We start from the raw sequence: 27,715 nt of genomic DNA on the forward strand, positions 1-27,715 counted from the left end.
AAGCCCCACTCTGCCCCCTCTTGCCGGGCAGAGCTGGCCCATAGTGACACCTGGCAGATGCCTATGGCTCCAGTAAGCTGCTCCAGTGCAGAGACAGGGGGAAGTCCTGTCACCAAAGAGGACACAGGGTGGCAAACACCAGCTGGAGCAGTGGACAGGCTCACTTAGTGTCTGTCTGGTCCACCTTCCCCTGCCTCCCCCACCGACCACAGGCCTCTTGTCCCAGCCATGCTGCTGGCCTCTGGTGCCAAAGGATCAGCTTCTCCTCCAGAATAAGCTCATTTGAGAATTGCACTCTTTTTCTTACATCAAAAGTCACATCACCCTCAATACATTAAGGAAAATCAGCAAGAAGCAGGATCATGCATAATATACTCTATATTTCCAGGTTACAGATAGTGCTTATTTTTATGCATCGACTCTCTTGGAAGGGAGCATAAACTGGTGAGGGGTTTGCTTCTGAGGCGGGAAACGAGTGGGTGAGGATTTTGGGGCAGCATTTCTTGTCTCTGCTTATTCTTTGGTACTGCTTGCATATTTAGCCATGTTCAGGTACCACTTGAACAAAAGAAGCAATGTAAGGGAAAGCAAAGTGAAACAAACAAGAACGGTCACCATGGATACAGGTAAAACGGAGCTGGCAGGCCTCCCCTGTGACTCTTCGGTTGCAGAATGATAACAAAATCCCGAGACTCTGCCAGCCAGCTGGCCCACTCAAAGGCCAGGAGGAGGGAGGCTTGGGGCCATGCGGGGAAGGGGCAGTCCTGCTGGGCACAAAGCACAAGGTGGCATGAAGGTAAGGCTGACATGTTATGCCAGAAAATACAGACCCTTGTGGGCATCCGAAAACTCTGGGCTCTCTCCAGATGGTGGTGGGAGCCCCCCAGGATATCGAAGCAAGGGTGGGACATGCAGGTGGCTGTGGTCAGGATGCAATTTCAAAGGATGGCCCTGGTGGTTACTGGGCTGGCTGAGTTGGAGGATAATTTGGAGGCAGGGAGGCCAGGGGGATGGCCTTCATTCTTCATTCCTGTGAGATGCAATCACCATCCTGACTTCCAACAGGAGGGGACATATTCCTCAAACGGATAATTGCCCAAATCATAGGGTGTGGTTGGGGCCTTGGCCTTTCTGGTCATTTCCCGTGGCGTAGGGTCCCCTTGTGAAGACGGAAGTCTGACAGTCTCCTCCTCCTGTGGCCTCTTTCATGACAGGGCTGAGCAGAGGCTCTGACAGCTGATTGGGGTTCTAGCTTGGGACATGAAGCCTATCCTTCTGGACTGCAAAAGCCCCCAGTTTTCTTTTAGGTAAGTCAGGGGATGTATGAGCCCAAGAAGGGTAAGAGAAGACTGCCCTCCCAAATTGACTTAAATCAAATTAAATTCAGGTTGAAATTCAGTTGGGCCAGTCTTGTTTCCTGAGCACAGGCAGCAGTTAATACCTATAGGGGCTGTTCTATTTAGAGGCAAGAAATGGCTAATATAATGGCACTGTTGCATCTAGGAGCGACGGGTCGTTTTCTTCCTTGGAGAGATAGATTTTTTGCTGTTGGTGAAGGCCCTTGAAGATTGTAGTTTGAATTCAACTGGAAAGTGGTCGCTGACATCCAAGGCCTATAAAGAGAAAAAGGAGATACATTTGGGGATTAGGAGACTCACATTTTAGTGCTGAACAAATTCAGGCTCAAAGTGGGAAGACAAAAGGCCTAACGTCACCCAACGGAGCACACACTGGTGAGCTCCATCCCTGGACCAGCTCAATCAGAAACTGAGACAGGTCTTCAAGTCGCAGAATCATGGACTTTGAGACTCAGGGTCCAAAGACCCAATGATGTGTCTCCAGTGGTGGCCTCAAAGGGTGACACCAACCCATCTTCCCAGGACAGTGGCACAGAAAGACAAGATGGAGGCTGTACCTCCGCTTCGGTCAACCCATAAGCTTTCTGGAAGTCAAAGGTGCCATTCGATTTGCGAACAACAGAGCTGACGATCTCTTGTCCTCGAAGCACGATCCTGGACAAGGGGAGAGGGGACAGGCACGTTAGTCCACCCTGTTGATTTCTGAGACAAACCAAGTTTCCTGTTTGACATCTGGAAGGGACCGAGCAGCCTGGCCCTCTTGTGTGATGGTCAAAGTCCAGACCTGGTTCTGTGACCCTTAGGACAGTGCCTAAGACTGGGAAATGAGATCAGCCCCTGCCGTGGCCCTGTGGGCACCAAAACAGTGTGTCCCCATGGGGGCGGTCAGCCCTGATGGTGGAGAAGATTTTACATGATGTGTAGACACCACACCATGTACCAAGGACTTGCTCACTGAGAATATTTTTCCTTCGCGGTTATTTTTCACTCTTCTTGATTCGATTATAGAGACAGGTGCTGGCTTGTCTTTAATAACTCCCTAAGCTCTCATTTTGACCAAGACAGAGCAGCTGGAATCACCAAACGTTCTGCAAGCAAGAGAATTAAGGCAGAATTTACCATTGTCTGGTTTTCACAGGACTTATTTTGAGCTATTTTCAATTTATGACAAAGGATGTTGTTTTTAATCTTAGCATGAAATTTCCTTTAAAAATTAATTTATTTCATTAGAAATGTATGGATTTAAAGGCAAATACAGACAGAAACCATATGCAGTTGCTTTGCGTGATAACAAACACTGGGAACCCGGTCGCTGAGGGGGGTTGGGAAGCATGGACTAACGTTTCCCAGGTGCAGTGATGTAGCTGAGTCTGCATGGCCCCTATTGACGGACTGAACAAGGACAAGGTGAGTCAAACTGCCAGCCCCTGCCTCTCCACCAAACGTTCCCTGATTCCAACCAGCTGATTTGGCTTCCTGTGTTTGCTACTAATACCACCGGGGTTAACTTTGAACTCAATCCACAAGTAAAGTCTTCAGCTTCAGTTGGCGATTTTTAAAAAAAATTTTAATGTTTTATTTATTTTAGAGAGAGAGAGAGAGACAGCATGAGCAGAGGGAGACACGGAATTTCTCTGCTAGCGGTCAGCACAGAGCCTGACGCGGGGCTCGAACCCACGAACCGTGAGATCATGACCTGAGCCGAAGTCAGACGCTTAACCGACTGAGCCACCAGGCGCCCCAGTTGGTGATTTCTTAAAGCCATCCTTCAGACCCAGAGGGTAGAGAGCAACATTGTAAAGACTCCCCGTTTCTGACTTCTGCATACGTGTGTGGGCAGGTCAGCTGGTCATCGAGGTCTCCCTAGGCTGCCCCACGCACCGGCCAGCTCTTGGCATCTTTTGTGTCCAGCAGAGCACAGCTCATGGGAGGGGTTCAATAAATATTTGGACACAGAACCAAGACTGAAATTGAAACCATTTCAGTTTACTCCTCTTATTAGAAATTTCTGTGCCTTTTTAAAAATCCTAAAAGATACGTGCTGGTATGGAAAACAGAAAATTTAGAGCAGTAAAATGAGAAATTTTTTTAAAAATCACATGTGATCCTGCCATCCTTTGGCATATATGTGTGTAAAACTGAGGTTCTTTTAGCAAACACCTTTTTTAAACCTGTTCCCCCACCCCAGCCAATCTTTTGTGACCATCTTTCCCTGTGATTCACTATTCTTCTGCTTCATTATTTTCAGCCACCACCCTCTTGTTGGTCAGGGGACGCGGAAGCGCCTGGACCGACATACAACTGATGCATGTGAGTAGGCAGGTGGGCGAACGGGCTGGTGGGCGCGTGGCCGACTCCAACCAGCCTGGCGGGTCCACGTGAGAGAGGAGGCAGGCACCTGCGAGCTCAGCCTCCTGGAGCCCCCTGCTTTGATTCCGCTTTCCCAGCGCTAGGGCTCTTTCCACTCTTGAGAGCTGGGGCAGTGACTTCCGCAAGGACACACCAGCCCTAAAAGCCCCAAGAGGAACAATGGAGGTCATGGGATGGAAATGAAAGCCAGACCTCAAAACTAGAGAAGTGAGAACAGCTGCCTTCTGGCAGAAGCCGGCTCCTGCTTCCCAGGAAGCAGGCTGAGCTCTGGGAACCGCGGCCGCCACGGTTTTCCTGCCCACGGCCTCTGCTGTGGATGGGAAGATCATGAACATGCACACGATTCGAGTACTTCCCCCACCTCCCAGTTTAAGAAACAAAAGTGAGACCTGACTGAATTCCCCACGGAGACTTTACAAATACGAGAGAGAATGTTATCCTTTACTTTTTTTTTTTAATGCAATCTCTACATCCAATGTGGGGCTTGAACTCGCACCCCGGGATCAAGAGCCGCATGGTCTACTCACTGAGTCAACTGGGTGCCCCGAGAGTGCTATTATTTAAAGGTATGTATTTGCATTTAGAATATGTAGCAAACGTTTTTTAAATTTCTTTTTTTTTAATGTTTTATTTATTTTTGATACAGAGAGAGACAGCATGAGAGGGGGAGGGGCACAGAGAGAAGGAGACACAGAACAGGAAGCAGGCTCCAGGCTCTGAGCTAGCTGGCAGCACAGAGCCTGACACGGGGCTCGAACCCACAAACGTGAGATCTGACCTGAGCCGAAGTTGGAGGCTTAACCAACTGAGCCACCCAGGCGCCCCTAAATTTCTCTTTTTAAGATTTTATTTCTTTTTGGAAAAGCACAAGCAGGGGAGGGGCAAAGAAAGACAGAGGCAGAATCTGAAGGAGGCTCCAGGCTCCAAGCTGTTAGTACGGAGCCCATGGGCTTGAACCCATGTACCGTGAGATCATGACCTGAACCCTCATGACCTGAGCTGAAGCCGGAGGTTTAACTGACGAGCCACCCAGGCGCCCCTGTAGCAAATTTTTAAAAGAGTAAATACCCTGGGTGCCTGGGTGGCTCAGTCAGTTAAGCCTCCGGCTTTGGCTCAGGTCATGATCTCACAGTTCTGAGTTTGAGCCCGGTTCTGGGTGAGCACCTGCTCCAGGTGAGCCCTGTTTCTCTCTCTCTCTCTCTCTCTCTCTCTCTCTCTCTCTCTCTCTCTCATTTGCACCCTCTCTCTCTCTCTCAAAAAAAAAAAAAGCAAATACCCTTTTACTAACTGGTCTCATTTTTGGGATATGCACAAAGAGCAAGTATACAATGTCCACTTCAGCAGTGCTTCTACTAGGAAACTTTTGGTAATTACCTACACTCAGTGTTAGGGGGTTTGAGTGAATACATTGTGGTATGCCTTTGGGATGTAATAATTAACAGCTGGTGAACGTAGAGAATGCTTACCATATGCCAGGCATAGTGTGAGAAGACATATACCACTTCATCTAATCCTCGTGGCTCCATGAATGACGCACAGCTACAACCCCCATTTTGTGGGTAAGGAAGCAAAGGTACAGACATATGCACAGACACATGAAGAGGCAGGATTTGAACCCAGGCCCTTCTGACACCAAAGCCTGCATTAGCCACAGTTAAGCTACAATGCTCAGGGCTCCCAGACATGGCCCTGCAGGTTGCACACTGCAAAAGAACCCAATGGCCAGGCCTGAAGTCTAATTGACTCAGTGCTGCAAGCCAGGTTCTTCTTCCGCCCAGAGCAGGGTGCTTTTCCTGATGCATACCGAGCACCACGCGAGCGAGCTGGAGTCAGGCAGGTGCCTCCTACCTGTCATATGCACAGCTGGTGCTCTCCTTGACCGTGGTGTCCTCTTGGTCCCCTATCAGCCAAACAAAGTTGAGGTCCGTTCTCAAGCGGATGTTCTTCCAGGCCTTCTTGGGGACATAGCTACAGCCGGCGTTGAAGTCACCCATGAAAATGAAATTCTGAAAGACGTTTTTTGGAACCGTCACCTTGTATGTATTATTGCCAATACTTTTGCTCAGAACTTCTAGCAATGGCCCACCTCCCATGCTCAGTAAACAAGGGGTTCTGTTATGGGCTAAATTGTGCTCTCCTCCTACCCCCACAAATTCATATATTGAAGTCCCAACACATAATACCTTAAAACATGGCTGTATTTGGAGAGAGGGCCTTTAAAGAGGTGACTAAGGTAAAATGAAGTTATGTGGGTGGCCCCTAATCCAATATGGCCAGTGTCCTCATAAAAAGAGATTGGGACACAGAGAGACACAGAAAGAAGACCCAGGGCAAAAGCCTCAGGACAAACCAACCCTGTTGGCCCCTTGACCTTGGACATCTCAGCTTCTAGAGCTGGGAGGGTATACATTTCTGTTGTTTAAGTCACTCAGTCTTTGGCAGCACTGGCGAAGTAATACAGGGTCTTTCTTTCTTTCTTTTGGTTTTTAAAGTTTAAAATTGAGTCACAGTTTTGATGAGTATTTGACAGGCGAGAATGTACAAGGGGAGGTGTTCTCCCTGGGAAGGAGCATGTTCCCTCCTGTTCTTAGTCACGGCGTCCCTGTAAGTCAGCACGCGGACTTGGGTGGGGGGAAAGAATCCACCTCATTCATTCTCTCAAAGCTTCCTGGCCCAAACTACTGTTGGGGATAAACATATGGATGAATCAACGCCTTTTGTTTCCAAGTAGGAAAAATGAATTCGGGTGGTTTATTTGACAGCGTTGGCACCATGTTTCTCTCCTATTGTTTGGCATTGAAAACTCATTCCTGTGGAAATTCTGTCTACTGAGGAAGTAGGAAGAGCCTGAAAGGAAGGAGGTGACAGAGTGAGTTGTCCACCCCTGCCCCGAGGCCACCAGCAGAACCTCCTGTCTTAGAAGTGCTTTTCCCTTCAGAGCTCTTGGAACAGAATTTTGATATTCCTCAATCCAGAGGAAGTGTCAGATTTCCTTGTTGGGGCTGTTGTTTGGGACAGTTGCTGACTTTCGAGTTTTCCTCAGAAACGTTTTATTTTGACCCCAGAGATCATGGTTTTCCCTGAGATTGATGGGCGCGGTCGAGGACAGAATGTCATCCTTAACCTGAGTGACCACGGGCTCCTATTGTTATAGGCACGATTTACTGAGCATGCGCTGTACGTCCGGCCAAGCACGACATGTTTCATAAGGTTTAAGTCAAATCCCACAACAGACGCTAGAAGGTAGAAGGGAAACAGGATAGAGGGGTAAAGTGACCAGCGCTAGGCCTCTCAGCTTATTGGCTCAAGTGGTAAAGTCAAGAATTAAATCCTGATCTGTCTCACTTGAGGGGCCCTCAGCACAAGACGGCCCTCTTGTTCACTCCTGTGCCACTGATGGCTCCCTAGTGCTGACATGTAGCAGATGCCCAATAGATTCTTGTGTGCGTGAACAAATTCAAAATTTTAGGAATGAATGAGACTCTCTCTTGCCTTGCTTCTTCCAAATAAGCAACGAGTTACACACCTGGAGCGCTCCATGCCCTACCTCTGTGTCCACCCTTTCCTTGATTCATTTTGCACTTTGAACAGTGGAACTAAGGAGGAGGAAGGAGGGGGGGGGGTCACTGGAGTCACATCCCAAAAGAAGGAAAGAGGAATGAGGAAGAGCCCTCTGGAACACTTCCGCATTTGCCCAGAGCTTTCACAGACCCTCACAGCCACAGCGGGAGGCATCCCTGTTTTCCAGATGAGGAAATAAATTGAGGCCGAGAAGCATGGTGGATGTACTCCCTTTCTGTGAGAACAGCACCCCTTGACTATTTGGAAAACCACTTTCGTCCTTCACCTCAGTCTGTGAGGTTAGACTGAAGCTCACACGGATTTAACGAATCAAAGCTTCTTTACCAGCTGATCACAGTAGTTGGTTCAGGGATGGATGAGGGACCCAATCCTGGGGCACTTGTTGCATTGTGAGACAGAAAATTTATCAGTGGTCTGGAAGCTGCTGGTGGCCATCTTGCCTTCCCAAGGGTGGAGCCCACCCAGAGGAAAGGAAGGCAAAGAGATGGAAAGAAACAGACAAGACAAGCCCTGATTACCTTGTCTGAGCCCTGGATCCAGCTATGCCTGAACTACTGGACATTTTAGTCACAGAAACCAATACATTGCTCCTCCTATCACGAACCAATCTGAGAGTCCGTCACTTGCAGTGAAAGGCTCTAAATGGTGGGGGTCTGCACAGCTCCTCCCCCAACCCCGCCCTCCTGGGGAGTAGAGCCACGTTCTGCCTCTGCTAGATGGGAATCCATGAGACACAGAGGGTCATCACCTCCGCCTTCCAGCGGCGTTTCACATCCACGTAGACATCAACCAGCTCATCAATTTCTTTAACGGATGTCTCAGGGGTGGTGTGCAGAGGGACAATCACGAAGTCCTTGACAACTGGGCGACAGGAAACAGGCAGAGGTCACACACTTCCCTCAACAGGGCAAGGTTCCATGAGCACTGCTGAAGGGAAACAGATCGCCCTAGAAGGTCCAGCCTTTGTCTGGGTCCCCTCATTTCTAGAGGGTCCAGCTGGTAGCTGAGATGTGACTGTTCTTAGGACCATTAGGCTGGCGTTTTCAGTACATGAAAGCAGCTTTTCGCCCACTCACCTGCAGGGCTAAGAGGAAGCCGGTAGACGGTACTCCTTGCTGGCATTGTGGGTGTTTTTATTTTTTCATTGTTTGAAAAGTTATATTCTCAACTTTTTAAAAATAATAAGCCAACCCTGTTTGGCTTTTGTATTAAAGAAAAAAGTTTTATCTAAGTTTAAAAAATGGAGGCTTGTTAGTTTGTGTTTCTTTTGTAATCTGGGGGGGGAAAGCCCCAAACATGATTTAAAAAATAGAATGGATTTTTGTGAAATAGCTGAAAACCTCCCCGACCAGGGGGGATGGAATGAGCCTCAGAACCAAGCCTCGCCCACCTGCCCATGGAGCTAGTGTGCTCTGAACGCCTCTTCCCCGGGCTTCCCTGTCCTGTGCTGGGGCCCCCATGTCTGCTAAGGAACTGGGGGCTGTTGGGGATCACTGCTGAGGTCACACAGTGCGGAGTCAGGACTCAGAGCCGGCAGCCTGTCTCCAGGGCTCTGCACTTACCTACCCACCAGCCTTATTTCCCACTTCCTCAGGCCTCCACTCCACCTCCACCCCCATCCTCTCTTTGGTCCCCCTAAACACCCCAACTCCTTCCCGCCTCTGAGCTTGTGTGTGCTTACTGGGACCTCCCCGCAGAAGGCCCTTCCCCCTTCCTTCTGTGACTGGCTTCTTCAGGTCACAGCCCAATGTCACCTAAAGTGGGTCCCTCACCCCACCATTGAATGTACCCTGCTTTTATTTCCTTCATGCTCTGAAATCATTTGCTGTGCTTCTTAGTTTGGCCCACTGGAACCTGAGTTCTGTTTTGCTCACCCTCTTGGCTCTAGCACCTGGCACATGTGAGGTGCTCAAAAATGTTTGTTGATTGAATACAAGAATAAATGAATAAAGGGAAAAAAAGATGAATGGTAAACTCTATCTTTAATCTCAAATAGAGGGGACATAATGATGTTTCCTTGTGCAAGCTAAAAAATTCCAAACGGGGCTGGGGGGTGCCTGGGTGGCTCAGTCGGTTAAGCAACTGACTCTTGGTCTCAGCTCAGGCCATGATCTCATGGTTTGTGAGTTCAAGCCCTGCATTGGGCTCTGCACTGGCAGCACAGAGCACGGCCTGCTTGGGATTCTGTCTCTAGGTCTCTCCACTTCCCCCTTCCATGCTCTCCCCTTACTCTCTCTCTCTCTCAAAATAAATTTTAGAACATTCTAAACAGGGCATGGCTGAAGTACCATCCTAGGGGAGGAGGGACAGAGAAGGGTGAAAAGGTAGAAGCCCAGGACAAAACAGGTTTGTTTTGTAATGTTTAGCTGTGTGTAGCTGAAGGCTCTCTTTGAGAAGAAATAATCTCTTGGGGTGGGGGGTGGAGTGCGGTGCTCTCCAAACACTGCCCTGCTCAGCCAGGTGTGAATTGTGTGCACGACAAAGGTGACTATTACACATGCACTCTGACATGCATTTCTGCCCTAAATAGTCCCCACCTCCTTCTCTTCTACTGGAAATTTCCTCCACCTTTCTTCCATGTTTGTTTTTGTGAAGTACTAATTAACCAGGGTAGGAATAGTTAACTTCAAAGTTCAGGATGGTGATGTTTGTGTAGTCTAAGTGTGGAGGTGCACACTCACAGCTTTGCATGTTTATTTGGTCATTATCTGTCTTGCCTACTACAGCATAACCCCACTTGGGCAGGGACTTTGTCCATCTTAGCCAGCACCTGGAACAGACCCTGGCATGTCGTAGGTACTTTAAAAATATGGGATTCTATAAAGCTCCCATCTGCAAATCAAATTAATTCTTGACTTTCCATTGAGATGTACCGTGGTTCAGAGGATGGGCTCCCAAGATAGTGGCTTGGGTTACAGCCCTGCTCGTTCATGTCAAGAGCTGCTGGGTGACTTTGGACAAGTGACTCCACCTGTTTGAACCTTGGCTTCTTCAAATGTAAAGTGGAGGTAATCCTAGGTCTTAGCCTGTGAGGTGTTGCAAGGATTGTGGGAACCTGGCCTTAATCGGGGATCAATACTTGCTAGTGGTTTACACAAGTAGAGCCGTTGTCAGAGTTCAGGACGCAATTGTTTGGATTTCCCCTCTGTGCTCAATCCTCTGAGGACTTGGCCATGTCATTACTGGAGGCAGAGGGAAACTTTAGGTTGGGGGTACATCTCTGCTGGCCACCCTTGCGATTTTTTTAAAATGAGGTTGTACTTGACTGGGACTCAAGAATTGCAGTAATTTCCATCAGCCTGACTGCTCCGAGAGTGGAGTTTTCACTGACTTCAGGTGCATTCTAGGTGGAGGAGGTCTTGAGTCATGGCATTCTGAGAAGCCAGGCTGCATCCTCAACATTCAAGTATTAGATGCTCTTTTTTCTTTTTTTATAAAAAAATTTTTTTTAACATTTATTTACTTTGAGAGACAGAGACAGATCATGAGCAGGGGAGGGGCAGAAAGAGAGGGACACACAGAATCGGAAGCAGGCTCCAGGCTCTGAGCTGTCAGCATAGAGCCTGACTCCAGGCTCAAACCCACAAACTGTGAAATCATGACCTGAGCTGAAGCCGGACACTCAACCAACTGAGCCACCCAGGTGCCCCTGGTATTAGATGTTCTTAACAGCCATCCCAAGTCTAATGGCTCCCTAACAATGCCGCGTGAACCCTGGGACCCCAGCTCACATCTGGGGCTATTGTCCATTCACGGGACCACAGGGAGATTCCGCATAATTGAGGCTGTGTGTCTCACCGGTGTAGGGTGACTGGAACCAGATCACAAAGGGTTCCCTGGAAAATACATCTGTGTCTCCAGCCTGATAGTCATGGTAGAGGTAGCGTTTCTTCACAGACACTAGCTTTTCCCTAGGGAAAAAAAAAAAAAGGAAGCTCTTCCACTGAGTCAGTTATTTTCTTCATTCAAGAAGCAGAGACATGGGCTCCCATGGCTTCATTAGCTCCCCAGGCAGCCTCTTGCCCTGCAAGGGATCTTTCACCCGACAACAAGGCTCCGTCCACCTTCTCCATGGCCAGGGCCCTTTGGAAACTGTAGATCTAAGCCGTACCGCGTATCTGGAGCATCACAAGTTAACGTTCAGAGTTAGAACAAATTACTGCAGGAAGAAGACGAGACTGGGAAGTTTCAGGGTCAGCCATGCTGGGCAACTCAGGTTTCCATCCCTGGGCCAGGACTTGGCGAGGGAGGATAAAGAGTTCCTGACCCCCCTGACCAGGCAGCCACTAAGTCGGCTGACAAGTTCAGTGTTTGGAAGCTGCTGTACTCTTTAGTTTGAAGATGTAATGCTTTGCTACAAATTCAATTTGACAGAAATTATTTTGATCCATATTGAGAACTGGTTAGAGATCAAAATTTGGTTTTGAAGAAAAGATAAGCCTTTTGATTCAATTCCCAGCCATTAATTATAAGAGAACCACATTCCAAGACTCATAGATTATACTTACCTGTACAGAAAGGCATACTGCTCTTTATACGTGTTTCTTCCAAGGCGAGAGCTAATCACATAGTTGTACATTGTGCCTCTTCTTGAATTTCTAGAAAACATAGAAGTTTTACATTATGCATCTTAAAAAGTAAACATTCCCCTATTGCATGTTCCCCTCTCTTCTCTCTGGATCCATATCACCAATGGCGTCATGGAGAAGGGCTATTCTTCCTCATTACCTTGGGGTCTAATAAAAAGGGCCACATTGACTGGGACTGTGACATCTCCCAGGATCTTGACAGTCATTATCTCTTACCCCTAGAAGGTGGGTACTATTGTTACCCACTGATTATAGTTTGCAGGTGCAAAGCTGGGATTTGAACTCAGATCCTACATACTCCAAGTCCACATGCTTTGCTCTGCACCTGGGGGACATTATTGAGGCCGTAGAATCTTTAAGCCAGAATCCGCTCCATATCCCACTCTGGCTCATGGCTGGGGCTGACCTCATACTTCCTGGTGGTGTAAACCTTATCAGGTCACCCTGTCCTTTCCCGACTGCTGAACATTTATCATATGCAGAATTCCTAGTAACATTTTCATTGGCCATTCACTCCTGCTCTGAAAACCCCCAAGCATTTTCTCACATATCCTAGAGCTGTGATTTCAAATCAGCTATTGTTTATGTTCTGGGGACTGGAGATATAGTTGTGAGGTCCCATTAACTCTACCCCTCATTTACACCAGGGACACTTGACTCAGCAGGAGTTACCTGCTGATAAGTCTACCCTGGCAGAGCCTGACCCAGTTTAACCCATTTGGCCACAATAAGATCTAGGACATGTCTAAGCTACAGCATATTCTCAGGTTCAGTAGCAGAAGGGGTATTTAGGGCCCAACTTAGGCCCTATAGAAATTCCTAGGACTTTAGATACATATTCTTTCTTCTTTTTATTTATCTATTTTGAGAGGGAAAGAGAGAGAGGGGGAGGGAAGGAGGGAGAGAGAATTCTAAGCAGGCTCATTGGTGTTGGTGCAGAGCCCACTTGGGGCTTGAGTTCACAAACCAGGAGATCATGACCTGAGCTGAAATCAAGAGTCTGACACTTCACCAGCTGAACCATCCAGGTGCCCCTGGATACATATTCTAAGGCATAGTCTGGCCCGAGTAGTGTGGACATTGGATTCCGCTGGACTTCCAGTTTGGCAAAGCTGGTCTTGTTTTGAATCTAGCCTGCCAGTTTTGGGGTTGGCAAACTGCTTGCCATGACCCAGCTGTGAGGTGACGAAGGCCCTTCCTGGCTTCCGAGGGACAAGGGGACAAACAGGCCTGCCTCTGCCTGGAGTCAGTGACACAGTCTAGGGGGGCTGGGACAACTGAGACCAGTAGGGTGGAAAGACTCAATGCGGCTGGCTGTGAGGAGGGGCCTGGAGCCCCTGTCCCCCCCATACTTCTGAAAACTGACCAGGGTCCCTCTGAGGAAGGTTCAGGAGTTTCAGAATGGAGCACCGGCTTTGGAGTCAGAAATGACCCAGGTTCAAAGGTAAGCTGCACAATTTCCTGGCTGGGTGAACTTGGGCAGGTCCCTTCTCTCTGTGCCTCAGTTCTCTCAGCTGTAAGGGAAACAGTAATAGTACCTTCCCTACAAAGTTGTTGTGAGAGTAAGTGAAATAGCACACATAAAGTGACTAACCGGATGCCTGGCGCATAGTTAGGGTATCGATGGCAACTTTTACATGTGGCCCTGGGGACCATCATTTGCTATCATGACTTGCTTCCTTTTATTAGTAATAGACGCCACCAGCACTTTCTGGTCACTGCTACAGACCAGGCACAGCCCAACCACTTATATGCAGGAATTAATCACCACCACATTCCAGGAAGATGGCTTCCATTACCAGCCCCATTTTATAGACAGGGAAAATGAGGTACAAAAAAGGGAAGTAACTTGCCCAAAGTCATAACAGAGTCAAAATCCAAACTCAAGTGGTCTGAGTTGAGTGTAGGCCTAACCCTTGGGCTAAACTCCCTTTTCCATCATCAAGGATCAATCTGGAAAGAGAAGAGCTGCTGAGCCCACCTCCATATTTCCAGATGAGAAACTGAGGCCCAGAGAAGGGTGGAACCAGCCCAAGAGGCCCTCTGGGTGAAGGAGAATGCCCAAGATTCTTCCTCCTGGGCCTAATGAGGCTGGGTTGACCATTCATTTATTTAAAAAAACAATGTGAGTTTTCTTAATTATAAAAGTATAGGGGCGCTTGGATGGCTCAGTCAGTTGAGCAGTCTCCCAGGTCATGATCTCACAGCTCATGGGTTCGAGTCCTGCATGAGGCTCTGTGCTGACAGCTTGGAGTGGGGAGCCTGCTTCAGATTCTGTGTCTCCCTCTCTCTCTGCCCTTCCCCACTCATACTCTGTCTCTCTCAAGATAAATGGATATTAAAAAGAAAATTTTTAAAAAATTATAAAAGTATGATAATGACCAGAGGGACTGATTGCTCAATCTGGATGCAGATTACATGGCTGTTTATTACCATTTTCTCTGTGCTTTTAAGCATGTTTAAAGTATTTCATAAAAAACAAAAGGAAAGGGGGAACCATTGTAGAAAACTTGGAAAATGCAGAAAAATATAGAAGAAATCACATTTAAATTCCTTGTCATTTTTACTCTGAGATAGTTACTGTCAACATTTTGGTTCACTGCCTCTGAATCTTTTGTTTTCTGTGTTGTTTTTCTTTTGACATAACTGAACTACTTGGGACATATTATTGTATATTCTAGTTTTTTGTGTAACCTTATCATACATCTACAAAAGACACGTTATGTTAGAGGTTTTTAAAAATTGGAGTGCATCAGAATCCCCTGGGAGGGTTGTTTAGATGAAGATTATCCTCAGGGACCACAGGAATTCTCATTCAATAGATTGGAGATTCTTGAATATGCCCTTTTAAAAAATTTTTTTTAAGTTAATTTTTTTATTTTGGGAGATAGAGAGTGCACAGAAAGGGCAGGGAGAGAGAGAGAGAGAGAGAGAAAGAGAGAGAGGGAGAGAAAGAGAGAGAGAATCCCAAACAGGCTCTGCACTGTGATAGTTCACAAACAGCGAGATCATGGTCTAAGCCAAAATCAAGAGTCGGTCGCCCAACCAATCGAGCCACCCCAGCACCCCTTGAATATGCCCTTTTAACTCACGTTGGGGTGATTTTCAGGTGGGTGGTCTTGCTTATTACTCTTTGAGAAAGAATATAAATCATAAATATAATCCAACGTAATTTAAAAGTATTTGAGGATATTATCTTTCAGGGGTTTTTTTTTGAAGTTGTAAAATCAGACTTTTTGTAAGCTCTTCAAATTACATAGAAATATATAAAATAGGGGCACCTGGGTGGCTCAGTTGGTTAAGTGCCCAACTTGGGTTTAGGTCATGATTTCACAGTTCGTGGGTTCGAGCCCTACATCAGACTCTGTGCTGACAGCTCAGAGCCTGGAGTCTGCTTCGGATTCTGTGTCTCCCTCTGTCTGCTTCTCCCTGTTCACATTTTGTCTCTCAAAAGTACATAAATGTAAAAACAATTTTTTAAAAGAAATATATAAAATAAAAAGTCAATGCTGTGCATTTCTTCACTGATGCCTCCACAATGGTTCTCCAGTCACAAGCACTGCCCTGGCCCAGAAGTAACCACTGGTAACGGTTTGGGGCAGTTCCTTCCAGTCTTTCCTCATGCTTATTCATGTATAGTGTAATGTGAAAATCAAAATGGCTACTCTACCTACCGTTCTCAACCTGCTTTTTTCGATATATGCAGCCATCTTCCCATGTTGGAATATTTAGTGACCATGATTCTATTCTATAGTGATGATGATATTTAATGGCTACATAATATTCTAGCCTGTGAGCATACCATAACTTCATATTTGCATTCAATCTTTTTTTTTACAACAGTAGTTCTCAGCTCAGCCCTTGTCTCTTTCGTTTCTCTCTCTGTCCTGGCTCCTCATCTGTTTCCTCTATTTTGCTTTATCATAATAAAACTAGCTGGTTGAAAGTTCTAAGGACTTCAGCTAGAGGAGGTGGAAGCATGGGCAGTGTTGGCCATGTGACTCGGTGGTCAGGGTGAACGCTGGTTTTCACCCTTGTCTCAGTTCCTGAAGCTTTGCAGGTGTCCTTGCACTTGACCCTGAGCCTGCAGTGGGTCCAGGGGCCCCGTCTTTACCCATTTAGTTTCTCCATTAGCATGGGACAGATGATGTTGTTGCTGTCCTTGATTTCCATCAGGAGCATGATATCACAGCGTTTGATGACCTGCAGAGACAGAATTCCCAGATGTTTCAGGCCATTTACTACAAATAATAAAATCTTTTATTGGGCACTTACTATGTTTTAAGTATACGATTGGTGCTTTGTTCAAGTAATGAACTTCATTGCTGAAATACGTGAAGAACTTCCCAACGTAGGTAGTATTGTTATGTCTATTGTATTTTATTAAAAATTTTATTTTTAAGTAATCTCTACACCCAACATGGGGATCGAACTCACTGAGTGACTCAGGCACCCCAGGATAGATATGGGTCTCACAATTCACCTGGCAACAAAATTATCATAATAAAAATTATGAGGGCTAACATTTGTTGTGAGCCTACTGTGAACCTCACCACGACTGTGAGAGAGCTATGATTATTAGCTCACTAAACACGAGAGGAAGCCAGGCTCAGAGTGTTTGAGTGCAAAGTTTGAAGTCACACAGCCAGTATAGATGGTAGAGTCAGGATTTGAATTCGGGCTCATGTGACTAGAAAGCCCAGCATGCTGTTCAAACCCCAGGGAGAGCTGGGTCCTGCCACGGAGCCAGCCTGCTGATTTAGTCACTTGTCTCTGTCAGACCTTTCTGGAAGGCACTTTAAAGTATGTATCAAAAGTCTGGGAGTATGTACTTATCCTTTGGCCTAGTTTTCCCACTTTGAGGATGGTCTTCTATTATAAAGAAATATCTACTACTTCTCTGCACCTCAGTTTCCTCATCCATAAACTGGAATGATGGCAGTTATTCCCTCACGGGGTTGTGGGAGGATTAAATGGGTACTTAGAACACTGCTAGTCATTGGGAGGTGCACGTGAAATTATTATTACTCTTATTATTATGTGTGCAGATCAAAGAGGAAGATGCATTGCAATAGCACAACAAAAAACTGGAAACAACCTAAGTATCCCCAAGTAGAAAAGCATTCAGTGACAGAAGTTACAAACATGGCATAGGATGTTATGTACCTTTAAAAGTCATGTTTTAGAAGAATATTAACAACATGTGAAAGACTTCTAATATAAAAGCGGAATACAAAACTAATGATATAGGGCAGTCTCCATGCTGCAAAACAGATGCAGCTTTCAAAAATTTTTTAACATTTATTTATTTTTGAGAGACAGAGTGTGATTGGGGGAGGGGCAGAGAGAGAGGGAGACACAGAATCTGAAGCAGCTCCAGGCTCTGTGCTGACAGCACGGGGCTTGAACCCACGAACCGTGAGATCATGACCTGAGCCAAAGTCGGACGCTTAACTGACTGAGCCACCCAGGCACCCCGGAGATGCAGTTTTATGTATATATTTTTATGTAGAAAAATGCCCATAAAAGGCCCTAAATGCCAATAGCTCTTATCTTCAAGTGATTGGGTAACATGTGATATTTCTTCTTCTTTATATGCTTCAATATGTTCAAAATAGTCCATAATGACTATTTTTAACTTAATAAAATTAAATTAGAAATTAAAATGTTTTAATTTAAAAAATGATACCTTTCTAATTTAAAAAAATTAAAATGTTATCTAAAAAAGGAAACTTCTTGATGATGAAGGAACTCTGGGGGAGGAGATGATGGCCGGTATTTATTAAGATGTGACAGATGAGGGGCGCCTGGTGGCCCAGTCGGTTAAGGGCCCGACTCTTGAGTTTGGCTTGGGTCACGATCTCACGGTTCGTGGGACTGAACCCTGCTTCAGGCTCCACACTGAGGTGCTCCACACTTAGCATGGAGCCTGCTTGGGATTCTCTCTCTCTGCCCACCCCCACCCTCCCTCTCTCTCTGCCCCACCCCTGCACCCTTTCTCTCTCAAAAAAAAAAAAAAAAAGATGTGACAGGTGAGATTCTAATATTTAACACAAGTTAAGAAAATGGTCTGACATAAAATGCCTCATGTGGTGCCTGGCTTTATGAGTGTTAGCTCTTGTCATCGACTCATTAAATGTTTATAATAACCCTTTGACGCAGGTCCTCTTCTCCCCATTGTATAGTTGAGGACTCTGCCTCAGTGCAGTTAAGTAATCTGGACACCGTGCGAATATGAGTAATGGGATTGTCTACGGCAGAGCCCCGCCTAACCACTATGCTCAACGGCGAGGAAGTCACCATGCCCCCTGCTTGCTCCTCCTCAGAGACCAAAGTCCCCTATGACTGTAACCCATGGGCGCAGGTCAAAAGTGGACCAGGGCTCAGACTCCCTTTCCTGAGCAGAAGGGTTGAGATTTTCTTTTTTGTTTGTTTGTTTCAGAGACAGAGAGAGAGAGACAGAGCGAGCACAAGTGTGTGCTCGAGTGGGGGTGAGGGACAGAGAAGGGAGACAGAGAGAATCCCCAAGCAGGCTTCATGCCCAGCCTGGAGCCCGATCCCACAACCCTGGGATCATGACCTGAGCTGAAATCAAGAGTTGGACGCTTAAATAACTGAGCCACCCAGGTGCCCCAGAAAAGGGTTGAGCTTTTAGATTCCCTGTTTATAACCCTTGTGCCTCAATAACAAACTTTCTGGAGCCCCACATCCCCAGCACTTACTCTAGCTACTGAATGTTAAGGGCCCATTATACAGTAAGCAATCGCGAAATCATAATTATCATGTGCTGTGGAAGACAATGCCTCCCACATCCACCATCTTATCCCCAGTGCATGCCTCAGAGCTTCTGGAATGTGGCCTACCTTCAGTGAGTGTTGGCTGAACAGACGTTGCTCTTTAAGGACACAAACTGAAGAAGCAGACAGAAGCAGCCTTGCCCAGGCAGGGTTTGACATCTGGAAAACTGCCCCTGGTGCCAGCCAACAAACCCAAGATGGAGAACGCAGGCCTCCCTCACTCTCCAGCCTTCCTGATGAAGGTCAGAATGACAACAGCGTGATGAAGCCGGGCTCGTTTCTGAAGTGAGAAGTCCAGTGTGGACGGGTGGAAAAGACACCTCCACAAATCTGGTTGGGTCTTTGGACTCAATCCTGGCTCTTCCCCTTAACAGCTATGGAATCCTGGGTAAGTCACTTCTCCTTTCTGAGTCTCTGTCTTCTCAATTCCAAAGTGCAGGCAATGCCACTTATGTCATAATAAAAATATAAAATTCCTGGGGGCGCCTGGGTGGCTCAATTGGTTAAACATTCAACTTTGGCTCAGGTCATGATATGGTTCGTGGGTTCAAGCCCCATGTTGGGCTCTGTGCTGACAGCTCAGAGGATGGAGCCTGCTTCAGATCTGGGTCTCCCTCTGTCTCTGCCCCTCCCCTGCTTGTGCTCTCGCTCTCTCTCCCTCTCAAAAAAAATGAAGAAACATTACAAAAAAAGATTATAAAATTCCTGGCCTATAGTAGGTGCTTAGACATTAGCCCCTGTAAATATCACTGTCCTGAATGCCTGGCTTTGGGTTTTATTTTATGTGCTTCTCCATGGCAGTACTTGGGGACGGCCTCTGATTACAGGCTGGTCTTGCAACAACAGGGAAGGCAAGGAGCCCTTGACAAAGACCTCTCACGTGCTTGGTGTTGACGTGGTGGGCTGTCCGTCAGTCAGCCCTCTTGGACACAGCAGCTCAGGGGAGGTGCGGAGGATAAGCCCCCAATAATGGAATCACCAAGGAACAAAAGACAGCCTCTTAAGACTGATGACATTGCCTGGATAGAATAGGTGAGGTAGGCAATGGGAACACAGTCGGTACCCAGGTTTCCAGGGGCCCTTGTGTGAAGAAGCAGGGAAAATAGTTTCCTTGTATGTCAGAGCTCCTGTTGAGCCAGGGTGTCTCGGCTCCCACGGGCTTGGCATGGCCACTCTGGCTAAACAACAATTTCTGGAAGGCCTTGGGTGCTGTCCAAAGGGCAGGGCCAACCAGGGAGAGGACCATCTGAGTAAAAACAGAGCAGGCCAGTCCTTGCTCTAACCCACTTTGTGTATTAAGGCCGACCGTGGCACCTGTGTGTGTGGCCACCTGCCGACTCACAGGCTCCAGCTTGAGCTCTCTCAGCCAGCTGGTGCGACAGGTCATGTCAGGCCCGCTTTCAGAGACGCCCAGGGGCTCAGGGAGGAGAAGGGAATTCCCGAGCTCGTTCACCCAGCTGCCAAGTGGGATCTGAGCCCAGAGCTCCCGTTCCCACCATGCCAGGGTACCCCCAGGGGTTTCTAAGGTGATAATACCCAGAGTCCTGGGAAAGGTTTCAGTTCCCAACGTCATCAAAAATAAATTAACCTGTAGGGTAAAGAGAGTCAACCGACTCTAGAGAAATGTGAGCAGCATCTCCAGACATTTGGACATATTATCCACGGGAAGTCTTTTTTTTTTTTAAATATATATATAATTTTTAATGTTTATTTATTTATTTTTGAAAGAGAAAGAGAGCCAAGCAGAGAGAGGGGCAGAGAGAGAGCGGGAGAAACAGAATTCGAAGCAGGCTCCAGGCTCTGCACAGAGCCTGACAGGGGGCTCAAACCCACAAACCATGAGATCATGACTTAAGCCAAAGTCAGATGCTTAACTAGCTGAGCCACCCAGGTGGCCCTGCACAAGAGAAGTCCTATCTAAGTGGAAAGAAAGCTAAGAATTGGTAGTTGGGGAAAGGTTGACAGGGTGGGCAGTGGAGAAGGAAGAAGAAAGGGGTGTAGAGAAAGAAAGAAAGAAAACAGAAAGGAAGAAGGAAGGAAAGAAAGAAAGAAAAAAGAAAGGAAGAAAGAAGGAAGGAAAGAAAGAAGGAAGGAAAGAAAAACAAGAGAAGAAAAAAGAAAAATGAAACAGAACAGAACAGAACTGAACAGAAAAGAAAGGGAAAGAAAAGAAGAAAAGAGCTAGCAATAAAATCTGTGCTGCACTGATGGATTAAAAGATCAGGCTGGGCTGGCCTCCAGACTCCCCTCCACCTAGCCACCCACCACCTATATGAGGTCACTTCACCTTTTCTTGTTCATCTCTTCATGGGGATAAAAATCCTCCTTTTTAAGGGTGATGAAACGAATCGTGTTTTCGCAGAGCCTGACAAGGGCATTCCGCAACTGTGAGCCAGATGCTGTTTTAGGAGCTTCATATTTACCAACTCAAGTGTTCCCCAAAACCATCCTACAGGCAGGGACTGTCATTGCCCTCACGTTCAGATGATGACATGAAACCCAGAGAGGCAATGTGGTTATTGGAATTACCACTGTCATTACTGTGACAAAATGCCAAGGCAGCTGCTACCTTCACCCCAGCAACTAACTTGAGTGGAATATCTCCTGAGTCTCTTAAAGTCTAAAAGCCCCGAGAGGGCAGGAGGGGTGTGCGGCGCTCTTTCCGACAGGAAAGGGTCTCACCTTCACGATGACATCCATGGCATTCTTGTTCTCCTTCTTGGCTTCCCCAAAGGACCGCACGTTAAAGGAGCAGAGCCTGAGGGCCAGGGCGCTGCTGATGGGGAGCAGGAGGAGCAGGAGGAAGGTCCGTGGCTGAGGCATCCTGTGCGCCTCCGGCCTCAGCGAGAGGGCAGCGGTGTCTGGCGAACGGCTCTAGGCCACCTCTTCGGGCTGAGCTGACTTATAAAGCCTGCAGATAACAGGAATTACTGGATTCCTTGTTGCTACTTTCACTTCTCTGAGGAACTAAAGATCATGGGTTTCATTCCCCAAGGAAATGAAGAAAAGGGGCTAGTCTTTGAGGAGCCCCTGTGTCTATCACTTTGGCGAGAAATCGGCCTGCGTCATTTAGGCACCATCCCCTGCAGAGTCTCTCATATCCCAACCGGGAGCCAGCTGTGACATCTGGTCATGGGTCCTGGGGTGGCATGCCATGTGCCTTTTCCTGAGAATTGATAACTCGGAAGCTGCCTGCCCCAGAGGGCAGCTGGGGGGCAGGAGCCTTCTGTGAGGGGACAGTGAGGCGGGGGGCAGAGGGAAATCCTGCCAGGCTTTCTGTCCACCCTGGGATCTGGCAGCTAGCTGTCCCTGGACACACCCAGGCTCCAGCTCTCTAATCACCCTCATGGGCGTCATTAAGGTCAAGGCTCATTTGAGTTACATAATGTTTTAAGGCAGTTTTACTGTATACAGTTTAATTCATCAAATACTAGCCGTGTGTTCCCAAGAAGAGCAACTGCTAGTCTGCTGGAACGGGTCAGGAAAATGTGCTTGGACTTTAAGGACGAAGAGCCAGTTAAAGCCCCTAGAAAGATCCACCATTTAACCAGATATCATTTTAATGTTTGTAAGAGCCGTATGACCCAAGAAAGAAAGGCTGTGTAAGAACTGTGGGATTTCAACCCAAGTAAAATGAATTTTAGGGATGTGGGCACGGAGATAGGGAGATCTGAAATGCAAAATCCAATCAAGTTGTAAGCCCTGGTGAGATCTGTAGACTTTGGCAAGGAAAGTTCTTCTGTGAAGAAGGCGGGTAATGGGAATAATCGGAAGCCAGCATTGGGATCCCAGGACAAACCCCCTTTCGGAGTGACGGGCGGGCAGCTGTCGCCATATACCACTAACATACATCCAGTCAGCATCCTGGCCAAAATCTCTGGCCAAGCACACCCAGGCATGCTAAGGAGATAACTCCAAATAGCACATGGAAGGAAATAATGGTTTCCTGAGCCCCTGCTGAGGTGAAGCTCCCGGGACAGGCCTCTTTGAATCTGTGGGGGAAGAGTCTTCCCTGGAAAATAAGGCATGTTCCAACCAGAAGAAGATTTAGAGTTAAGTGTGGGAGCTGCTTTTTGGGCCTTTTAAGAAGGAATTTGTACATGCGTACATTTTATGAACTTGTAACATATGAGAGATTTTGGCCTGTTTAACTGACAATCTTTTAACTCCAACATAAAATGTGCATTTAGAGGGATGGATTTGGATTTAAGTCGAAACCTTACTAAGGGTGTCATACGAACTGTATGCACAGTTCTGAAACCTTTATGGGAATTGTGGGTTAACAGTGTTTCCATAAGTTTACTTAATTAAAATGACTCAGTATTTAGGACCACCCGGCTGGCTGAGTCGGTGGAACGTGCAACCCTTGATCTCAGGATTGTGGGTTCGAGCCCCACATTGGGTGTGACAACTTCTTAAAAAAAAAATCTTAAAAAAAAGAATTAGTTTTAAAAAGATGGCTTTTTCACTAGTTCAGACAACTGAAGAAGTTTTCAAGGAAATGGAGTATACTAAATTTATAAAAGAAGTTTAAAATGTTTGTAAATGGGTCTATAGCCCCCTCAAAAGTAATTATTTAAGTTTGGGGAATATAGGGTTGGTTAGACTTAGCAAATAAAAACATAAGATAAATTTGACTTTTAGATAATTCAAATGTAATTGGGCATCCTATCCTCTGTTTTATCTGGCAATTCTACCTGGCTTATGAAAGGAATAAGAACTTTTATAAGCTGAACATAAAAGCATGACATTTTTCAAAATGTTTAATTATTTTTGAGAGACAGACATAGAGCATGAGCAGGGGAGGGGCAGAGAGAGAGGGAGAAACAAAATCCAAAGCAGGCTCCAGGCTCTGAACTGTTAGCACAGAACCTAACATGGTGCTGGAACCCACGAACCGTGATTTTATGACCTGAGCCGAAGTTGGACGCTTAACTGACTGAGCCATCCAGGGGCCCCAAGCATGACATTTTCTAAGGCAATAACAATCCTGTCAGTGTCCTGAAATAGTGTTTAGTTCCCAGTACCAAAAATAAGTTACCTGGGGTGGCTGGCTAGCTCAGTGCATGGTGCATGTGATTCTTGATCTTGGGGTTGTTGGTTCGAGCCCCACAGTGGGTGCGAGATTACTTAAAAATAGAATCTTTTTAAAAAAGTAAGCTAATCTGTAGGATGAGAGTTGACTAATCTGTATTTGAATTTTTAACTTTGACCATTTGAATATTGATTTGAAAAATAAAGTAATTTCTGCATATAGAAACTGCCCTTAAGGACTTAAAAAAAAAATCACATAAACACTCTGAAGAGATTGATCCATTCTGTAATTAGCACATTCCCTGTGTGGAATTGGAATTTGGAAAAAAAAAAAGCACCTGGATTCCAGAAAGAAAATTCTAAGCCTCAAATTTAACTGAAGCCAACTAGGTACAGAGGTTTCTGAGTGCGTTCTGTGTTTCATATCACTCAATACTCCTCTAAGTCCTTACTGTGCTTCCATTTTATAGATGAGCAAACTGAGGTTTGTGCCCTAGGATACACAGCTCGCCCATTGGAGCTGGGGCATGAACTGAGTCACTCGGACTCCAGACCACCCTTCTCCCCGCCAAACGAGGCACAGCAAAAACCTTAATAAAGAGCAAACACTGTAGGTGGGGGACTGGGAGGAGACCAAAGTAGGGCTTTCACTTTTTACTGTAGACACTTGGGTATTGTTTGTTTGTTTGTTTACAAAAGCATGTACTTGTTCAGTGCTTAAAAAGGAAAAAAAGTACTAAAACCCTTTTTCTTTTTTTAAAGCAGTTTAAATTTTTTTTTAATGTTTTATTTATTTTTGAGAGAGAGAGAGACAGAGCATGAGCGGGGAGGGGCAGAGGGAGAGGGAGACACAGAATCAAAAGCAGGCTCCAGGCTCTGAGCTGTCAGCACAGAGCCTGACGCGGGGCTCAAACCCACAAACGTGAGATCATGACCTGAGCTGAAGTCGGAGGCTTAACCGACTAAGCCACCCAAGCGCCCCTAAAGCAGTTTAAACAATGTCCGTGGCAACATATTTTCTGTCTTTGCGCAACTGAACCACGGAAGAGCAGCTTTCAACTGGCCCCATGAGTCACGGGTAACATGGAGGGGTCAGAGTGACGAGGCTGTACCACAGGCCCCAGAAAGCACAAACCTCATGCTCTTCCATCCTGTGCTGGGAACTGGGAGTTTAAGACCATCCCTTCCAGGAACCCAGAGCCCCTGGAAAGAAAGGCAGGCACTGGCCTGACCAACGACCTACTGCCACTTAGTGGCTATGGATGATGTTTCCTGAGGCATGTATTTCCAGCCGCGAGTCTGTAAGATGCTTCTAGGAAAAAGGACAAATAGATATTCCTTCTTCTTGGAGATTTATAATGCACGTTAGCATCTTAAATGTTCTGAAAAGTCCTGCAGTAAAGAAAGCTGCTTCACTGTGCTGAAACAGGGGTCCTGCCTTTATTGTTCACAGAACCTTTTTCTTCATATAACTCCTTTCAATATCTCAAACAGCGTCCACCTTGAGAAATACCATCCCAATTTGGCAGGGTCAGTCAGGCCTCCTCAAAGCCTTATGCCCTCGTCTTTGTGAGTAAGTCCCTACTGAAGGGTCTCATGCATTTCATATGAATGGGCAGAAATGAGGATCAGGAGTTCAGACACATGGTCCCAATCATCATGGGGGCCACAACCATCTATCATGGACTCCTGGAGGGACAGGAGTCCGTGTGGGACAAAGCACACCTCAGAATTTGAGGGAGGCAAGAAGGAGATTTCAGGGGGAGTGAAAGTACACAGGCTGAGTAACAGAAAGTAACAAAAGTAGCAAAAAGAAGCAAGAGGTTTGTGGGAAAGTCCTCACTACTGGCAGGGGACAAGGACCCAAACAGGTGTTTCCAGCGACTGAAGTCACTCTTTATCTAGCAACAAATGAGCCCTAGCAATAATCTTATAATGCATACAATCACTCTGGTTATCACATTTACAGTCAGCTTTCCTCACCCCAACTGTGAGGGGAGTGCCTAATTTAAATCACTTAATTGGGGACACACCTCACCTTTGTATGGTGATTTCCTAATGATGAAGCAGGCTCTGGGTTTTGACTTCACATAGGTTCCTCCACACGAGGCTGTGTCTGGACCTTAAGCAGGTCCTTTCCTTCACTTTCTGAAGGACAGGGCTCGGTGTGTTACTGCTCTAATTAGAACCCTTCTAAGGCCCTTTATTTGACCTAAAGACAACACTCCTTCCTGTGGCCTCTACTTACCTACCTCTTCAAAGTAACACTGTTCCTTTCCCTTCTTCCTCCCACACTAGCCTCCACTCATGCCTAGAGGCTTCCAGTTCCCACCTCAGGGCCTTTGCACGGCTGTTCCCTCCACACATGGTGCTCTTCCTTGCCCATCCAGGTCTCAGCTTAAATGCCACTCTCCGAGAGGCCTTGCCAGAGCACCCCTCAGCTCGTCAAAGTCTTCCCTTTTATTCTCTCCCATGGGGCCTGTGTCTTTTGCATAATGTGTGATTATCTATGAGCTGTGTGTTGTCTGTCTCCCCTACACATCTCTGTGGGGACAGGGACACCTATGTGTGTCTGCACTGTCCAGGACAGGACTGGCATGTAGCAAGGGTTCAGTAAATCATTGTTGAATGCATGGTAGGGTGCTCTGATGGGCTCCAGAGCTCAGCTTCTCCACCATTCTGTGAGGACACGGAGCCAGGGGACTCAGGTGCCTGGATGGCCAGTTGCAATACCCAGGCCACTGAGACAAAAGAAATGCAGCAGCCACCTGTGCATAGCACCTGCCTTTCAGGGAGCACTAGTACTAAGTTCTCATATGGCTCCCTGACCTCGGGACCAGAGCTGGGAGCTGTGTTCTCTACCTGGGCGCTCCTGACACTCTGGTCCAGAGAGCCCCGTGGTGTAGAGCTCTCCCATGCATTGCATGATGTTCAGCAGCATTTTGGGCCTTCACCCACTCGATACCAGTAGCACCCTCCTTGTCGTGACAGCCAAAAACATCTCTAGACGCCGCCAAATGTCTTCACAGGGATGAAGGACACCCTGTGTTGAGAAAGCCGGCATAGAGGTTAAAGCATATGCACTTCTACTTCTTGGCTGTTCAACCTTGGCTAAGTAACTAACCCTCTCTGTGCCCATTTCCTCATCTTCAAAAATGGGGAGTGGCACCTGGGTGGCTCAGTCCGTTGAATGTCCGACTTCAGCTCAGGTCATGATCTCACAGTTCATGGATTCATAACCTGCTGTCAGTGCAGAGCCTGCTTCGGATCCTCTGTTCCCCCCCCCCCCTTCGCCCTCCCCCATTCATGATCTTTCTCTCAAAAATAAATTGAAAACATTAAAAAAATATTCAAAAATGAGGATATAATAGCTCTTACATTGTAAGGCTGTGACCATCTTGTGAGTTTATAAAGGCCAGACTCAGCAGTTTCTGATCCCTAGGAAGTACTTGGTTGGGCTGATATTCTGTCTTTAGAATAAATTGTGCGAAGAAGGGACTGGTGTCCCCATTTTACAGATGAGAATGCTGAGATTTAGAGATAATGATGGTAGCCCCCAGCCTGTAAATTGACTGGAAAGTGACAGGGAAGGCCGGAATTCAGGTGTTCGGGGGTTAATTCCCTTAGGCAGCCCTTTCTTCATGGAACAAAAGGGCCCATTATCTCCGTACTTCATCTGAACAATCGAAAACTCTGAGCTGGTGGTGTTTGCAGTTAATGGGTTCCATCTGCCAGGCTGGGACTAGAAGGAGGCCAATGAGGCACTGGTTTTGGGCGGGACATTTAAGGGGGTGACGCACAACTCAGTAATCAAGATAAATCATATTTTATTGCAATATTTTCACTAATTAATTAATCTTGAGTAATCAAAATTAACTCAGAACATCCACGATGAGCAAAGTGTCAAATATTAAATGAAGACAAAAAAAATTAAATGAAGACAGAATCCAACCCTCACTGTCACGGTCCCGCCTCATTCACCTCC

The 27,715-nt window shown here is 46.7% G+C and overlaps 2 protein-coding genes across 2 annotated transcripts in view; one reads left to right on the forward strand and one right to left on the reverse strand.

Moving 5' to 3' along the window:
• Window positions 1-360: 360 nt before the first annotated feature.
• On the reverse strand, window positions 361-21,584 carry DNASE1L3 (deoxyribonuclease 1 like 3). The gene is made up of 8 exons (XM_029917299.1): window positions 21,379-21,584; window positions 16,014-16,102; window positions 11,819-11,908; window positions 11,109-11,221; window positions 8,059-8,171; window positions 5,577-5,734; window positions 1,916-2,012; window positions 361-1,613 (listed from the first exon to the last, which is right to left on the reverse strand). The coding sequence occupies exons 1-8, from the start codon at window positions 21,517-21,519 to the stop codon at window positions 1,500-1,502; spliced, it is 915 nt and encodes a 304-aa protein (XP_029773159.1). The 5' UTR covers window positions 21,520-21,584; the 3' UTR covers window positions 361-1,499.
• ABHD6 (abhydrolase domain containing 6) overlaps window positions 3,787-27,715 on the forward strand; it is an 85,707-nt gene continuing 61,778 nt past the window's right edge. The window contains exon 1 of the mRNA XM_029917298.1: window positions 3,787-4,294. The gene's annotated coding sequence lies outside the window, so the exon portion shown is untranslated. The remainder of the gene's footprint in view (window positions 4,295-27,715) is intronic.

This window comes from Suricata suricatta, chromosome 12 (assembly GCF_006229205.1).
Source record: "Suricata suricatta isolate VVHF042 chromosome 12, meerkat_22Aug2017_6uvM2_HiC, whole genome shotgun sequence".
NCBI classification, from domain to species: Eukaryota; Metazoa; Chordata; class Mammalia; order Carnivora; family Herpestidae; genus Suricata; species Suricata suricatta.